This window comes from Buteo buteo, chromosome 3, assembly GCF_964188355.1.
Source record: "Buteo buteo chromosome 3, bButBut1.hap1.1, whole genome shotgun sequence".
Classification (NCBI taxonomy): domain Eukaryota; kingdom Metazoa; phylum Chordata; class Aves; order Accipitriformes; family Accipitridae; genus Buteo; species Buteo buteo.
In genome coordinates this window covers 35,447,523-35,464,406 of record NC_134173.1, presented here as the reverse complement: position 1 = coordinate 35,464,406, position 16,884 = coordinate 35,447,523, and the positions used below count along the sequence as shown (strand labels likewise).

The 16,884-nt window shown below is 39.6% G+C and overlaps 1 protein-coding gene across 10 annotated transcripts; it reads left to right on the top strand.

Moving 5' to 3' along the window:
* Positions 1–1,165: 1,165 nt before the first annotated feature.
* LYPLA1 (lysophospholipase 1) lies at positions 1,166–15,185 on the top strand. Of its 10 annotated transcripts, none has more exons than XR_012649794.1 (11): positions 1,166–1,309; positions 1,907–1,938; positions 5,025–5,090; positions 6,611–6,658; positions 7,465–7,535; positions 8,137–8,210; positions 8,953–9,054; positions 9,664–9,840; positions 11,302–11,403; positions 11,885–11,927; positions 14,042–15,185. XR_012649794.1 is itself a non-coding variant. In XM_075023296.1 (10 exons), exons 1-9 carry the CDS (start codon positions 1,241–1,243, stop codon positions 11,353–11,355), a joined length of 693 nt encoding a protein of 230 aa, XP_074879397.1. In that variant the 5' UTR covers positions 1,166–1,240; the 3' UTR covers positions 11,356–11,403; positions 14,042–15,185. The 10 variants fall into 10 exon arrangements, 6 of the variants coding, with proteins under 6 accessions (XP_074879397.1, XP_074879396.1, XP_074879398.1 ...); XR_012649793.1 differs by having other exon boundaries at positions 12,501–15,185; XM_075023296.1 differs by lacking the exon at positions 11,885–11,927.
* The last annotated feature ends 1,699 nt before the right edge of the window (positions 15,186–16,884 follow it).

Here is a 16,884-nt window from a genome sequence, read left to right as displayed (position 1 = left end):
TGTGAAAGAAGTATAGTGTGCATTCAGCTGCTGTCTGAGCTGCCAAAAAAGCATCCACGTTAGCCAGATACCACCCAGCAAATACAATGAGTGGATTGACTTTCTGGGAGGAAATATCTGACAAAGATGCATGGAATAGAAGACAAAGAACGAAGTATTTCGTTTTGATAGAAATGTGTTTGCCATACTTACTCAGAGTAGGTCTACGTGTTTGGAATGGACTGGAATGATCCAGTAATTTCAATACAGAGTGCCTGAATAGCTTAATACATTTCAAGATGAATAAGAATCATTGACTCTTCGGCTGTAAGCCAAGAGACTTAATTTGGTGATGAAGGCATCTGATCTGATGAGGACAAATGAGTTCTGTCTAACAATGCTGTTTGCTGTGTTCGCGCCGGTTTCCCTGTTTCCCATGACTTACTCTTTTATCTTTACCTATTTAAGAATACTGTAATTTCCTTTTTTCCCTCAGCCTCATAATACAGCATAAAAATGACTTTTACGGGAAACGCTCAAACCACAGACATGTACAAATTATACTATAAAAGCCGGTGTAATCTGGCACATCTGCCTGGTTATTTGAAAGGCCGTTTTACAGGTGAAAGACAGTTCAAACTCTATGAAACCACCGGAAACCCGAAGGCAGAAGCAGCGTTGCAGACCCCGCCTTTTCACCAGCGCACGCAGCCTTGCCGCTTCTCAATGCACCGGGCTTCAGCCGGACTTCCCCGGAGGGGTTTCCCCGGCAGGCGTTAGCCGCCGCCGGTACGCCCCGCGGGTCTCCAGCGCCGCCCCGGCCGCAGTTCAGGCCGGCGGGTCCGAGGCGGGCGGGGGAATCGCGGGTGGCTGCGCGGCTCGGCGGCGGGAGGCCACGCGCCTCCCTCCCCTCAGAGGCGCCCGCTCACGGGCAGCCTCCCCTCAGCCGCGCGGCCGCCTCCGGGCCCGCCCCCACCTCGCGCCCCGCGGCCGCCCGTCCCGCCGCCCCGGCGGCAGCCAATCGGGTCCGGGGATGGCCTCGGCGGGGGCGGGGGGGCGGCTGCCCGCGAGCGGGGCGGTGGCGTGGCGCCGTGCGCGGGCGGGGCGGGGCGGGGGAGCGGGCCTGGCGCCCACAGCCCCCGGCCGCCCGCCCGCGCCCCTCCCACCCCGCCGCCCGCCTTCCCCCGCCCCCCTGGCCCGGCGCCCGTCCCGCCTCCCCGCTCCTGGCCGGTGTCCCGCTGGCCGCCTCGCAGCCCGGTGTATGTGCGGCAACAACATGTCGGCGCCGCTCCCCGCCATCGTCCCGGCCGCCAGGAAGGCGACGGCTGCCGTGAGTGCGGGCGGGGGGGGGGGCGAGCGGCGGGGAGGCGCCGGCCGTCAGGGGTCTGCCCTGGCGGGCGGCGGCGGCGGCCCCCGCCCCGCTTTGTTCGCCGCTGCGGCCTCAGTCCCGGGCGGGGGGCAGCCGCAGCGGCCCGGCGGCGAGGCCGCGGTCAGGCCCGGCTGAGGGCAGGCGCCCGCGGTGGGGGGGGGGTATGGCGGGGCGGCCCGGCCCGGCCCGGCCCGGCCCGGCCAGGTTGACAGGTCTCTGCCGTTACTTTCCTGCCAGAGCCGGGCCGGGCTCGGGAGCCGTGTCCCGCTCCCGTGTTGGCCGGAGCCGGCACCGGGCAGGGAGGGGAAGGTCATCGGTGTCAGCGGGGGCCCCGCGGTGTGCCGGGCGAGGGCGGGGTGCGCCCGCTGATGGCGGCGGGGCGGGGGGGAGGAGTGGGGTGGGACGAGAAGGAAGCGGAGTTTCCTTCTGAGAAAGTCGCGTCGCGCTCCGAGCTAGCGGGTGTGAGTGATCTCCTGTGGGCTGCTGCTGGGCGTGCGTTAGGCGCCTTTGTGGTTTAGTGATCTTACACCGCTACGTGTTTGGTTTTTTTGTTTTTAGGTCATTTTTCTTCACGGATTGGGAGATACCGGGTGTGTATTCTGATCTATAACATACCTAGTAGTTACTATAGCTCGAAACATAAGGCTGCGTGTTTTAAAGACGTGAGCAGTTAAAAGTTGCTTAAGCTTCTTATTTTGCCCTTAATTGAATCCAGTGGCTAACAACAGATGAAATCTCACGTATGCTGGCGGCAACTATTTATCTAAAATTTCCCAGCACAAGTCCTCAGAAGCCTTTTCCTCTCTCTTTTCAATCACTTACCTAATTTGGTCTGAACGTGATACCTCTTTTGTTCTTGAGTCAAACTTGGTGAAAGAAGGCGGCTGTGGGTTTCTGATCTTTTGATTTCCTGGGAGTGGGTTCCTGGTTGTTCCTGTGCTTGTCTAAATTTAGAGTTCTTTTTTTTTTTTCCAGGCTTGTGGATTGCTGGTTTGCTAGTAGGTGCAGTTAGTTCATGGTTTCTTCCTCAGTATGCCGTATGTACATTAAAATCGAGACTTACTTGATTTATCTACGCAAAGTCCTAAGTGGTCACCTAATGTCTGCAGATTTCTCTCTCTGAAATATGGTCTTCAGACTCCAAAAAAAACCCAAACCCCCAAATAAGCTGTGAAATACCCTGTTCCTGTTATTTCCATGTTTAAGTAGAAATGGAAAGAGTAGGAAATTTCTGGGAGACATTCTAGGTGTGGTGTAATGTTTCCATTTGAAGCTTGTGTGTGCCGAGATGTAAGCATACATTCATTAAAGCCACTGAATTAACAAGTTAGGAGTGTGTTGAAACCTTTTTTGGTGGAAGACTTTAAAGGAATTGGCACTTAGATACTGAAAATAAGTAGCATGAATGCTTTGTCTGTTGTGCTCCCTTATGGGCAAAATTACATAATATTTTTATAAGACTTCTGTTTTTGTTACCTGGAACTTGAATGTTGCCTCTGAATTGAAACTTGCAATGTTTAAGACATAATTTTTTTTCTGAACTGAAAAAAAAAAGTCATCTGTCAAAATTGAAACTTGTGTAACCTGGACAATTAATAAGTTAAAAAGAATCAAGTCCATGCACTTGGCAGTGTTCTACAAGTGGAGATGTTTGCTTTCATTTGCTGTACTGACAAACCACCACCTTGTTTGCATTATCGCTCTTTCTTTCTGCTGGTAGGACGCAGCTGAGGCAGCAGTACTGCCTGCATCTTGGCACCAAATGTACAGCAAGTGATTGCAGAATCTTTTGAGTCTTTGGAATTTGAGTCCTTGCAAATCGGGTTGATGTTGGTTTTGGCAAGGGGAAAAACACACAAGAGATCTGTTCTCTAACATAAATTGTATTCCTTATACAAATGTGTTATGTCCATTTTGGTGACAAAGCTAATGCAGAGTCTCAAGCTTGCAAATGCAGAGCGTACTGGAATGTATGCCTTAACAAGTCATAACACCTCTGTGGAGATATGGTGATTTAGCTGTATTTGTTTCTCTAGTCCACTGCAGATCAGATTAGCTAAAACTGCTTTTGACATACTGCCATCTTTGTTTTCAAAAGAAGCCATAGTAGTGACCAAAAAAAAAAATGGTCTAAAGAGAACTAATCAATAATTTTATCATTTCCCACAGTTTAAACTGACCTGTTCTACTTCACATGAATTTTTAAATTGCTCACTTCAGTTTACCAACTGTATTTTTCTTACTCTGAGAAGTGTCTAACAGAGGTTACGTTCTTTTTCTCTCTTAGCTCCTATATAAATGGCACTTAAAAATTGCTTCGTACTTGTCAAAATCTGAACAAAAGGTACAGCGTAGAGGATTGTTCTAAGTCTGCATAAATGTGTATACAATGTTGCTTTCCAAATTTGTCAAATTAATCTTCTTAGTTAGCTAAAAAAAGTCCCCAAATTCTTACCTAACTAGTTTTTCTCAGTCGTATTTCTCCTTTAGATTCTTATTTGGCCTTCTGTCATACTGCAAATATTCTGCAAGAGTATCACCCGCAATTTGTTAATAGTATATATAAAAGTATTGGTAGGAAGTAGGCTGAGATCTACAGCCAGTGTTTCAAATGTCTGGGCTGTTTGTGTGTTTGAAATGTCTTTAACTTTAGGTAGCATACATTAACTTTTCAGGATGATATTAAAATGAATACTAAACCAAACATGTTTATGGCTTGTCTGCTGTTGGTCTCATTAGTTCAGCTGTGTCACTGATGAATTTGTTAAAGGTGTTTTCTGCTTAGAATCAACTTTCCAGTATCTAGTTTAGTGGGTGAGCTAGGAACACTGAGTAATGAGAAAAATCAGGACATAAAAGTACTATTGAGTGTGCTGGAAAGCCAAATGCAGGCACAGGCAGTGGTTCTGCACAGGTTCAGATTTGGGTCCAGCTCAGTTCATGTCTTGATGAGCCCTGGAGTGAGTCTTTTGGAGCTGTTTATTTAAATTATGCTTTCCAGTTTTCTGGTTTGTAGGAAGCATGATAACTCATCTGCTGTGCAGATCTTGCATTGTTCTGTGCATTCATACAGCACATGCTTGAGATTAAAAAAACCCACCTGCAGTCTGGAGTGTTGTTCAGGACTGCCTGAATCTGGGAGCATTTGAGCTCATCCAAAGTTAGTAGGTCTGATTGATTAGGTTGGTTCCATGTGGAATTAGCTTAAATGTCAGTTCGCTACTCTCCCATATCAAGAAATTTGGCTCAGAAAAAACAACCTGGCTGTGAAAGAAGGTGCCTTAACTCTACAGGAGCAGCAAAGCAGCCTCTAGGCTAGAGCTGCCTGGATGCAGGATACCTGTGTTCGTATGTTGTAGCACCCAAGTTAATAAACCCACCCAGATACAGAGCAGGCTTTGCCTAGAGCCAAAGTGGTATTTCTGCAGCTGCACCACAACTATGATAGTCAGTGTCCCTGGCTGTATATATGCAACAAATACTCAGAGGCAGAATAAACCTTTTAAGTTTAGTACTACATTCATTGCACACTGCAGTTGATGTAAACATTTTCTAGAAATGTGTTTATATTGATCTAATTCAGCATATTTCACACTTGCTCTGTGCTGTTGCAACAGCATAGAAATAAGAGCTAAGCTGAAACATAAATGCCATTTAATATATTTTTTGTTAACAGGCATGGATGGTCAGAAGCGCTTGCAGGTATCAAAAGCCCCCATGTAAAATACATTTGCCCACATGCGTAAGTTTGTAACTTTTCTTGCTTTACACTTTTCTGTGGAGTTACTTACTAAGACGCTTGCACAGATGATGAAGTCAAATGGGATTTGGATGTTTCTGCATTTCATTTTTATGTAAAAAAAACCACTCTAAAATAATGTTGATGCTATTAAAGATTTTGTTATTTTTAGGAACTGCTGTGTGATTTACTTTATGTCAAAACTGCATTTTTATTCATATTTTGGTTTTGTTACTAATTCAGACTGAAAACATATTTGGAAAGTTTTATGTGCAAAGTTAGATTTTTTTTTTTGGACTATGTTCTCACTGGATTGAATTGTTTGTTGCCTTTCTTTCCCCAACAGTCACTTGTTAAAAGCCAGTCTTAACAAGGAGTAATTTTTTGTATTTTTCTGACCATTAAATATACTTTGTGTTAGGTACATGTACTTCTTAAACTCAGGTGCATGTATAGTAGATGAAATTTCCCTATTACCTGCAGAAAGTTTCAAAGATTCACAGGATATTTGTATTTTCAACAAGTAATGCAATCTGAGCTGTCTTTGTGCAATTGGAGAAGTGAAATACTTCTGAGCAGGGTCAGGAGTCAGTAAATAAAGCATTAAGATCTATCTAGTATTTACTTAATGATAGAAAAACTAATTAAGTATAATCTTAATTTATTTTAACACAAAATTCAGATTGTCTTTTGCTCCGGCAGTCTTGGGAGATGTGGAGCAGGGACGATAGGGAGATAAGTAAGCAATGTTTTGCTGTATTACTGATTACCAGGCTGTGATTTATTTATTTATTTTACCACATGGCCACGCTTTGCTGAGCTGTTCAAAAAGAGCTTGGCAATATCTGCTGTTCTCTTTGCTTGCCCTTTGTCTTCTTTCAGTCTTTCCCTGCAGAACTTATGTTCCTCAGTTTCAGTAGATTAAAACTATAGCCAGACTTGATCCATGGCATGGTCCATTGAAGTTGTCTTGGTATGACTGAAAAGATGCTGTACAGCAGCATAAGGGTGGGAATGAGTCCTGCAGTGAAGGCAGGCACTGCTTAAGCAGATTCTGCTGCTGAGAGAAGCATGTGTGGCCAGACTCGTATCCACCACTATGCTGCATTTCGCCGCTTCCTTAGGTTTGCTGATGCTGCTGTGTAAGGTGCCTTCACCCACTGAGCACATGTATGGAACTGTGATAAATAACTGTTACTTAGAAATAACTAAATTATATACATCTATAAAAAATATGTATGTGATATATATGCATTCACACACACACATATATATATAAAGCAGCCCATTAATGTTTTGCTTGCTCTCCATAGAGAGTGATAATTCAACCCTGAATATTAAATACATTTGGGCTGGCAGGTTTTGAGAGAGATTTCTTGAAGAGGTGCTACAAAGTAGCTAATGTTAATTAGGGTTTAAAAGTAAGACAGAATTAGAGATATGTAATTTCATGACATAACTGCATCTGTGTTATTAAATTTCAGTATGTACCTTATGTCAGTGGTGTTCATTCTCATTTCTAGGCCAGTTATGCCAGTTTCTTTGAACATGAACATGGCTATGCCATCATGGTAAGTATTTGTTCAATTGCAGACAATTCTGATCAAAAGATATCTAGAGGTTTGAACTCATTGTTCTTAATTAAAAACCATGAACAACCTGAATGGCTGGTTTTAATCACATATAAGTATAAAAAGCTTTTTGCTTTAGTTCTGTTCTTATAAAAGGGCTCTCATGAGTACACTGTAATTCTCCGTGTGTATCTCTGGTAATGGTTATTCCTTAAGACTAAGCTGTATGTCTTAGTATACAAAACCCAATTTAATTTACAAGTGCAGTCTATAGTCTGTGTTGTGTATGAATTCATAGTCAGTAGTAGTAGAGATGCGGAGCGGAAATGTTATTGCTACTAGTGAGTAATATTTAGTGGGTCAGTAGGATATCTAGCAGCTGTTCTTTAAAACGTCCATTCTGAATAGAGAACAAGAAAAATATGGTAGATTCCAATGGTCTTAAACCAGTGTTCTTCGGGTTTGGTTTTGTTTTTCTCAAGTAACTTGTGTTTATTTTTCCTATGCTTCTTCTGATAAATTGTAATTCCTGCTGATATTTTTGGAGCCAATATCAAAACTGAGCTGCTTAATCTGCAGTAAATTACAGAAGATACCAAAACTCAGAAAAGCTTTGTTGACTGGATCTAGCCTTTTAGCCACATTCACAGATTGTCCGCTAGTTCTTGTAATCTATGTGTGGTTGGTACTAAATAGTATGTCAGCTAACATTTTTATATGGAAAATATCCCAATTTTATTATTTGTGTTTTAAGGAAGTGGAATAGATGCTCTAATCTGTAATGCTCTTGTTGATATTTTTGTAAGGTTTGATATCATTGGACTTTCTCCAGATTCACAAGAAGATGAAGTTGGGATCAAGCAGGCAGCGGAGAATGGTATGCTTAGGAATAATTTTTATGTCTTAAAAGTACTTCTGTGTATTCTTAAAAATGAATTATCAGTCTGAAACAGATTTTCTAAAGACAAAATTATTAGGGGAAGTAATATGTATATATTGTATTATTGCTGATCAAAGTTTAGCTAAGTGCATTGTTTGTTGTTTTTGGTTTTTTTTTTTAAACTTCATAAGTTAGTAGAGTAATTCACCAGTATAAACACTTCATGCTCTCAAATATGAAATATACATTGGAACCAGTGTACTCTTTTTTTGTTTTTTTTTAAGAGCTTCTGGGTAGCACAGCAAGTTAGAGCTGTATGAGCATCCACTTGTGATGCTGGATAGTTAGAAGAGGATACCATCTTCCTGGCAGTAGGGCTTTTGTGAGACTTACTTGCGTGGTTTTCTCTTTGGAAATGGTACACTGGCACTTGAATTTCTAATCATGCTCTAGATCTTTTGATACTTTTTAATGTATAGCAGACTAGATTTTCCTTTCATTACCTTTCTGTTGACATCAGGGAGAAGGTCTCTTTCCTCTTCTAGACTTTCAACAGAATGGAGTGGTTTTTAACTATTGGCCTTTATTTATGTTGCAGTTAAAGCACTGATAGATCAAGAAGTAAAAAATGGAATTCCTTCTAATCGAATTATTCTGGGAGGCTTTTCTCAGGTAAGGAATGGTTGGAAAGAACCATATCTTTTTCTAGGGAAGTAATTTAGCTTTCCTAACATGGGAAATCCAGACACTTGAATTGAAAAGAGCTGATGTTAGGTGTTTCTAAAATTTTAAGGTGTCAATTTTCCTTTGCCTTAACAAATCAATTCTTTTAGTTTTCTGCAAGTAATTACTATTCACTGGTAAATGAACATGCATGTGGAAAAAAGGTACTAAAATTAATAGTCTCTTTAAAGTTTTTATGCATGTAATGTATGTAGCTTTGCTTGAAAATCTTGCTAGTATTTTTAATTTGACTTTAATTTGGTAGATATTTGATGGGTCTGGATTTATTTGGGAAATTCTTCCCTTCATACTTGTAACATACCATACTGTGGTAGGTAGGTTAGATTAATTGGTCCGTACACCAACTCCCCAGTCTGCATGCAAGTAAATTAAAGTAGTGTTAATACTGTCATGAGTGATAGTGCTTTATTTCATGTTTGTTTGGGTTTTTTTTTTTTCACAGCTTAGTTACAGTAAATTTGCTGGTTTACTTCTGAATTGATCACATGAACTTGGAGGGGGGAAAAAAGCAAAATAATTGTTGTACAGGAATACTGGTTTTAGTATTGGTTCTATGGAAGAATAGATTGGAATAGAAAAAGGCCTTTAAAGGAGAAACCAGAAATCTTGAAACAAGCATTAAAAGGACCATTACCATCACCATTCTAATACTTATATCTCTTTATCTTAGGGAGGTGCTTTATCATTGTATACAGCTCTTACAACACAACAAAAATTAGCAGGTGTTGTAGCCCTCAGCTGTTGGCTTCCTCTACGGGCTTCTTTTCCTCAGGTATTTATGTTTCTTTCCTAAGCTAATTTGCACTCAGGGAGTGAATATATTTGAAGATTGTATCTTGTGCATGAATTAGTGGCCATCGTTATTACCGAATATTGACAGCTGTTTCATAACTCAGAAGGTTTTAAAATAGGGCCCTGGAGTTTTAGAGGTTGACAAGTAGAGAAAATGAGGAAATACTCAGTAGCTATCTCTTCTGCTTAGAATGATGTTCCTAAGAAACTTAAGGGATATGGCAAATTTTCCTTGAAGATGAATTTTCTATTTGCCATTTCTTCCATCTGCAAGGCACTATCTTACTAGAAACTAGGTATTTAAACAAAGTATCAGGTTGTTTACTTGGCCAGAAATTATGATGTTCTGTTCTGAAATTAGTGCCAAAATTTTATCTGCAGGTTTTTGAACTTAATGTGTTGTCAGGCACAGAGCTTACTTCATAATGAATTTGCAGACTATATATTGTGGTTTTTTCCTTCAGAATTCAAGTTATTTGTCATGCCACAGGGCGTAGCACCATGGGGTTATTTTATCTCGAAGATGTTAGCCTTAACTCCACTTACTGTCTTTTTCTTCTCTTCTCCCCTCTAATTCCACCTCTAACAGGGCCCTATCAGTGGTGTCAACAAGGAGATTGCTGTTCTTCAGTGCCATGGAGACTGTGACCCATTGGTTCCTTTAATGTTTGGTTCTCTCACTGTTGAGAAGCTAAAGAGTATGATAAATCCAGCCAACATAACCTTCAGGACTTACTCTGGCATGATGCATAGCTCATGTATTGAGGTAATTTTCTTAATATACAATCTTTTAGCTGGGTATGGTTAATTTTTTTCCCTCAAAACAAATATGTATTGGGTGGGGGTTTTGGGGGGTTGGGGTTTTTTTGTTGTTGTTTTTTTTTTTTTATTAATAACAGGTGCTTGATGCAACTGATTTATTTTAGTGAGTAACTGAATGCCTGGCTGAAAAAGCATCCAAGGCAAAAGTTTATGTGACTAGTGGGAACTTCCTCATAAGATTGTATTTTTGGGACTAAGCTAGTTGATCTATAAAATACTCTTTTTTTTTATCCTAATTTTTATTATTTGCTTGTTAAAAAAAACAACCATTGAACTGGAAGGCAGATTCTCACAGCATAAATCCAACTTGGTATTTTGGAGAAAAGAATCCTGTTAGTTCTACGGATGGAGACATCGAAGGAATAGGGAGGGAGGGTTAATGCTATGGAAGAGGCAGCCTCTGAACCTGTATTTATGGTTCTGGCTCAGTAGGCAGCTGAGCTGATGTAATGGCCTGCTGCTGCCAGAAAGAGGTGGACTAGTTCTCTCTGTTTATGACCTTGTGGCCCTGTCTTCCTTCTTGCACCAGCTCTGGAGCTAATCAGAAACTTATTTGAACCATTTGAACTTGCTAAAATGGCAAAAGCTGCTGGCTTCAGTTCTTGCAGCTGTAGTGAGTTGAAGCATCAACTTACAGAAAGTAAATGGTAGGAACAGGAAACAGAAGAGGAGGCAAGGAACAAATCTACCATTTGTCAGCAGCAGTAACTTTTTTAATTTGGATTGCTGCATCTTGTGGGAACTGTACCTTTGGACAACCTCTCTGGGATATTTACCAAGTTGTATTGTGTTTAGGCAGTAATAGCACTGAGTTGTCACACAAATATATTATTAATAATGTGTTCTTTCTTACAACATTGACTTAATGAAAAAAATTAAAATTAAATTATTTTTAACATGGATTGGTTTCCCACTCTAGTTTGCTGTATTGCTTTTCCTTAAGGAAGGAAGCATCATGAAGGTGAAACTGAATGGTTAGGAGGACAAGCTGCTGGCTTTTCACACTGCTGCTAACTTGCAAAAGTTTAAAGTATACACAAAGCTATGCCTTAGCTACAATGAAATCCTATCCATGCTGAGCCTGGTGCTATTCAGATCACTTGATTAATATGTAGTTTGCCTGCTCAGCTTCAGAGAGAGAGAGAAAAAAAGTAGTCTTTGATTTTTTTTCTTGTATTTTACCCTCTTCTGAGTGCATAGTGCCTTGAAGAGTTAGCAGCCTTGACTTGAGTGCAAAGTGGTATGATTTTATCAAGTAACTAATTACTCAGTATTTGTAGCCCAGCTGGTCATTATAACTGAAATGTTGAAACATGATTGAATGTTGAAGTGTATTGAATTGAAGTGTAGTTGAATCTATATTAGTAGGGAACTTCAACTAATACATACTTTTATCTTTAAACAGGAGATGATGGATGTAAAACAGTTCATAGACAAACATCTACCTCCCGTAGACTGAAATGATGTGTGAGAAGCCTTCTACATAAATACACCAGCATCAACTGTGGTAGAGTTAATCTTTTCATATGCCTGAAAGGAAGCATTACTTCTATACCTGCAGTGTTACTACTGTGTTGCAAATTTATACTTAGGATGAGGATTAAATAATACATATGTACAAGAAACTATAATTTTTTTTAGTATTAATCATCCACTGGTGGGACTATATGAATGAGGCAGCTAGGTAACAATGGCAGAATGTAACCAAAGCATACTGTTTTAAGATGTCTGATTTTCTTTGATTGCAGAATTTAAAACTGTTTGTACAAGTGATTAAAAACTAAATCTAAGCAAGCAACATAAATGTGACTAGTTTAGTTATACTTGAGACATGATTTGTTCTTAATACTTATAGAAAACATACAAAAAATTTCCTTTGTGTAATGGATGCATAAAGTACACAACATGTAACATAGTGGGCATATGATGGTAGAATAAATGCTACCAAGGACAAAGCTTTAAATATTAAATGTTATTTGTTACTCCAGATAAAGAGGGTTGTTCTCCTATGATGCCTAGAAGTCAGCAAAGGTATTTCTTATATTTAAACCACCTCAATTTTTAACTGTTTTCATACAGGCAGATATTGTGGAAATTCTAAAGGGACTCATGCCTTGTTAGACAGTCATTTGTTGCTTATTGTCGTCTTTTTTTTTTTTTTTTAACTAAAAACTCACGTCAAATGCTGACTTGGAAAAGAATTCTGAAGTGCATAGGATTAATTTGAATTTAGTTTAAAAATTCCTGTTTCATACTGAATATCTGTCTTGTGCTTTAGTCTTTGTAGCTTTCATTTGTGCAGAGATGTTGATGTATTTCACGTGAGCAATTCCAGCATATAGTTTTGATTTTTCTGTCTGCTTTGGAGTAGCTTTAAACAAAGCAGCTGTGTAGTTTTGTGTATTGTTGAAGTCTCATCTGTAACACGGACATTGACTTAATTTGAATTCTTTTTTAATAGAAATATAAGTGCAATTGGGATATAACTTAAGCTTCAAATTGATACCATCTGGTACTTTCTTTTATTGCATGCTGAGACTTGATTTTTTTCTGAAAAAGAACAAAGAATTTTATTTTCAAATATATCATTTTGCTTTTCCATAGATCAGTATAGCCTAGGAATATGAGGACCTACTATGGGAAAAAAATCTACAAGGTACAGAATGTCTCTTCTTTCAGAAGCTTAAAATTCTAGAACTCACTGGGTTACAGAAACTGATGCACACTAAGAGCTTTTTGCAGTTAAGAGCCATAAGAGCCATACTTTACTTCTGGGAACAGCTGTTCTTCTGTAGAGTTCAGAGGCTGTCACCGCACTAGGAATGTTTAAAAAAATGCACTACAGTTTTTACTGCGTAATATGCTGCATAACAATGCTCTATTCTATATGTTTGCAAGCAAAGAATATTCCTATTTTGGATGCATCTGTCATGTCAGCACTGTGCTTCATACCTGCATTTAAGGTACTTTCTCCTCTCCCAGCTTAATCAAGTAGTCCTCCTACAGTATATATGGATTTATGTCCAAGGCATCTGCCAATACAAATGCATAAATGGGGAATCATGCCTTTATGTCCTTTCTTTAACACAGCTACTGCCAGAAATCTGACTTGTTCACCTAGTGCAAGTTCTCAGTTTACAGTACTTTTTTTCATAGGTATCCCACTTCATTTTTAGGAAGCTGTTTTTCTTTTCTAATCCAGTTTCTCTGGATTATTAAACATCTCTTAATATGTAAAATTGAAAAGGAGTTTTTTTCTAAATAGTATTGAAACACTTTTAGATATTCCATCTGTGTGGTTGAGAGGGCATGTCTATTAACTTTGAAGTTTAATTAGTCTTTTCACTCAGTCACTCTGTTCTATAGATCTGCCAATTTGTCTTTCAGTTAATTTAGTTCACAGAAGGAGCCATAATATTCTTATTGTAGTTGTGCCAAAGTTCTTTTAAGAAAACAGTGTGTCCTAGCTTGGAGTCATTCTCAAATTGCATTAGCTAATTTTGCAGTCCTGCTGAATTGCAAACTTGGTAAGCAAACTATATGTTATTTCTGCTAGTTTTTAGACTTATCCTCATTCCCCTGTTGTCTAAATAATTCCCTGAATATTGGCATGCTTCCAAAGTTCTTGCACAAGCTTCTAATTTTTCCTTTGTTATTTTCTTGTTCTGTTTGTAAATTGTTTGATAATGCTGTTCAGCTGTCTAGTTCAACTTCTAATTGACTGTGTCCTCATTTCACATATTCTTTCTTCTGTTAGAATGAGTTTAAAAAAATATTTCTAAGATGTTAAGATGAGATCAGTCCTAGCTTTATTCTGTGTTAGCTTCATAACAGATTCTTCAGTTTGGTGAACTGGGTTCACAGCTTGTGGTCAGTTTCCAGTACTTAAGCATTTTAATCCAGGCCAGATTCAACTGCCATCTCCATGATGCTTTCAGATGTTTTTCTCGAAATGCTTTATGTGCTAAATTTGTTGAAATTTTCAGCTGTCATAACAAGATTTTTTTTCATACTGTTGTTTTGCTGCTTGCTTTATCTACAAAGAGCTGTGTTACCAAAGTAAACGTAAGTGAATGTTGTGACTTACTCTGAATTTCTGTATTCTAGGAAGAATTCCCCTCAAGTGGTTTTTTTTTTTTTTGCAGGAGTGTATGTGTATGTTGTAGTTGGGGGTTGTTAAACAGCCCAGAAGCTAGAGCAAACTTCAAGGTTGTATCCTGTTTCTTCCCATATTACAGCGTGTATCTTGCGCTCCTGTCTTCTGTAACTTCCCAGCTGGTTGGAAAGCTGTGTGTATGATCTCGTAGCTGAACTTCTTCACTACCTGAAGTGATTTTGTGCTGGGATTGTTGTTATAAATGCTTGTATTTTTAGACTGAATGATAGCTCAGTCTGGTGTGGGTATTTTCATAATGCTCTATTACAATGGAGAAGTTGGACTATCAGTGTTCTAAATGTGAATGTCCTAGCCTCATAAACTACAATTTGAAACTGTCCAATAATAAAGTTTATTTTTTGTAGTGTTAGACTTTCCCCAAAAGGAGATGTCTGTCAAACCTGCAAAAGCATTGATACAAAAATACTGTGCTTGCAGATCAGTTTGTTTCAGTGGATATCTAACTCCCTAATGTGTTTTTAATTTCAAAATGGTACTTCAATTTGACTGCAGTTTTGTGCAGTCTGACTTCTTGTTGGAATATGTTGCCCACTTTTTTAAAAACATGTTGACTTATGTATTATAAGCCAAATCTTCCAGCCATTCTTGAGATAAACCTGTACTGGGGTCTGTACTGAGGTGAGGGCTGTATGATTTGGTCTCTTCCTCCTATCTTGTATAATTACAACACAGTAGATTGGTAAAAGTACTGTACACTGTAACTGGTATTAGAACTAATTAAAACATGTTCTCTCTAATGGAGTATACTGCACTTAATTGAAATCGTTAGGATGCATCTTTTATGTAGAGGTGCTGTTTGCGTTGATGGACATGACTGAGAACAAGCTGTGTAAGATGTTAATGAAGCCATATGTACAAGGCCTGTGTATCTTAAATTTTATAAAGAAATATTGAATGGTTACTCTTTTGTGTTATGATGAAGTATAAGCCATTTATATTTAATATAAACATCTAAGATGTAATTTACTTAGTTTACTCATTTTATTTATGATAAGAAATCTTAACTTTGGAAATTATTTCTGTAGTAGGGAAAATGTAAAATCTTTTCATTTTTATCATTGTGAAATAAATTTCAATCAGTGCTTGGGCAAGCACTAAAGACTTTTTCCATACTTGCCTGAAAGAAGTTGAGCTTTCATGTGCTGTGAAACAGGCACTTCAGAGGCTTCTTCCAAATATATTGCATGGTAATGTATGCATGACGGTATAATACAGAAGAACGATGATTTGTAGTTACTGAAAAGAAGAGGAAAAAAAATCACTTGCCAAGTTACATTTTTCTACCTCATTGAGAGAATGCTAAGTATGATTTGATTTTTTTCATATTCTGGGTTAATTTTATTTTACCTTGTTTTCTTGGAATTTGCAGTAATTTTGAAAGGTGGAGGAAATTAAAATAATTTCTAGTAATGTTATTCTAGGCCAGTAAAGAGCCAAAGTCTTCTCACTGTGTATTGCTACACCTTTCTCTGGGGGTTCTGTGGTGTCGGGGAGCCTTTGAAGTTATATTAGGTTTGGCATACATACCACTTAACATATTTGTTAAAGAAACAGTTTTAAGGTCAGGGGTTACAAGTGCTCTTTAGGTTGACTGTAATATTTGAGGCTGACCAGTGGTATACTTAGTGTGGGGCCCTCTAGAGAAAACTTGATATTATCTGGGAAGGGATGCTGAAGAAACTTGAGAAGGATTGGGGTGTACATGTAGTAAAGGCAGGCTTTCCCCCTCAAGCAGTTTAAAGCAACTAAAAGGCCATTTGGCTCCATAGATTGTGATGTCTGAAAGTCAGGGTGAAGTACAGTTAGGAGGTTGATGATGCCGTGGTTTATCCCCAGCCGGCAACTAAGCCCCACACAGCCGCTCGCTCACTCCCCTCACAGTGGGATGGGGGAGAGATCTGGAAGGGTAAAAGCGAGAAAACTCATGGGCTGAGATAAAGACACTTTAATAGGTAAAGCAAAAGCCACTCATGCAAGCAAAGCAAACCAAGGAATTCGTTCACCACTTCCCATGGGCAGGCAGGTGTTCAGCCATCTCCAGGAAAGCAGGGCTCCATCATGCCTAACGCTGACTTGGGAAGAAAAACACCAGCACTCTGAATGTCCCCCCCCTTCCTTCTTCTTCCCAGCTTTACATGCTGAGCATGACGTCCTATGGTCTGGAATACCCCTTGGATCAGCTGGGGTCAGCTGTCCCAGCTGTGTCCCCTCCCAACCCCTTGTGTCCCCCCAGCCTCCTCGCTGGTGGGGTGGGGTGAGAAGCAGAAAAGCCCTTGATGCTGTGTCAGCACTGCTCAGCAGGAACGTCCCTGAACTATCAACACTGTTTTCAGCACAAATCCAAAACATAGCCCCATACTAGCTAAAATGAAGAAAATTAACTCTACCCCAGCCAAAACCAGGACACGTGAATGTGTGGAAATGCATGTCGGCTGCAATGCTGTATGTGAATATATTGTGGCAATTTAAGGAGATAAGAATAGTTAGTAACAATAAAGATGCAATACTAACTATACAGAGTAATTTGTTTATATTTTATGAAAAACTTTTTGAGTAATGTTCGGTTTCTATTTACTTTCAGCCCTGGCAACCCTGAGGAGATAATTATGAGGAGAAACATTGCCTAGAATTAGCGTAGTAAAAAAATCACGATGTACTATTGTATTAAACTTTATCAAATATAGTATGAGACCACTGGTGTAAGTGAAGAAGGTGACTCTCAAGAAGTTTTCAGAATGTCTGTTGGTTAACTTGGAAATAGGATTCTTTGAAGAATAATAGCTGTACAACAGATTTTTTTTTTTCCTTTTA

Coding starts and splice junctions, on each gene's coding strand:
- LYPLA1 (XM_075023296.1), top strand. CDS start 1,241: ATGTGCGGCAACAACATGTCGGCGCCGCTCCCCGCCATCGTCCCGGCC. Junction 1,939..5,024: donor CACGGATTGGGAGATACCGG/GTGTGTATTCTG, acceptor TTTTGTTAACAG/GCATGGATGGTCAGAAGCGC. Junction 5,091..6,610: donor AAATACATTTGCCCACATGC/GTAAGTTTGTAA, acceptor TCTCATTTCTAG/GCCAGTTATGCCAGTTTCTT.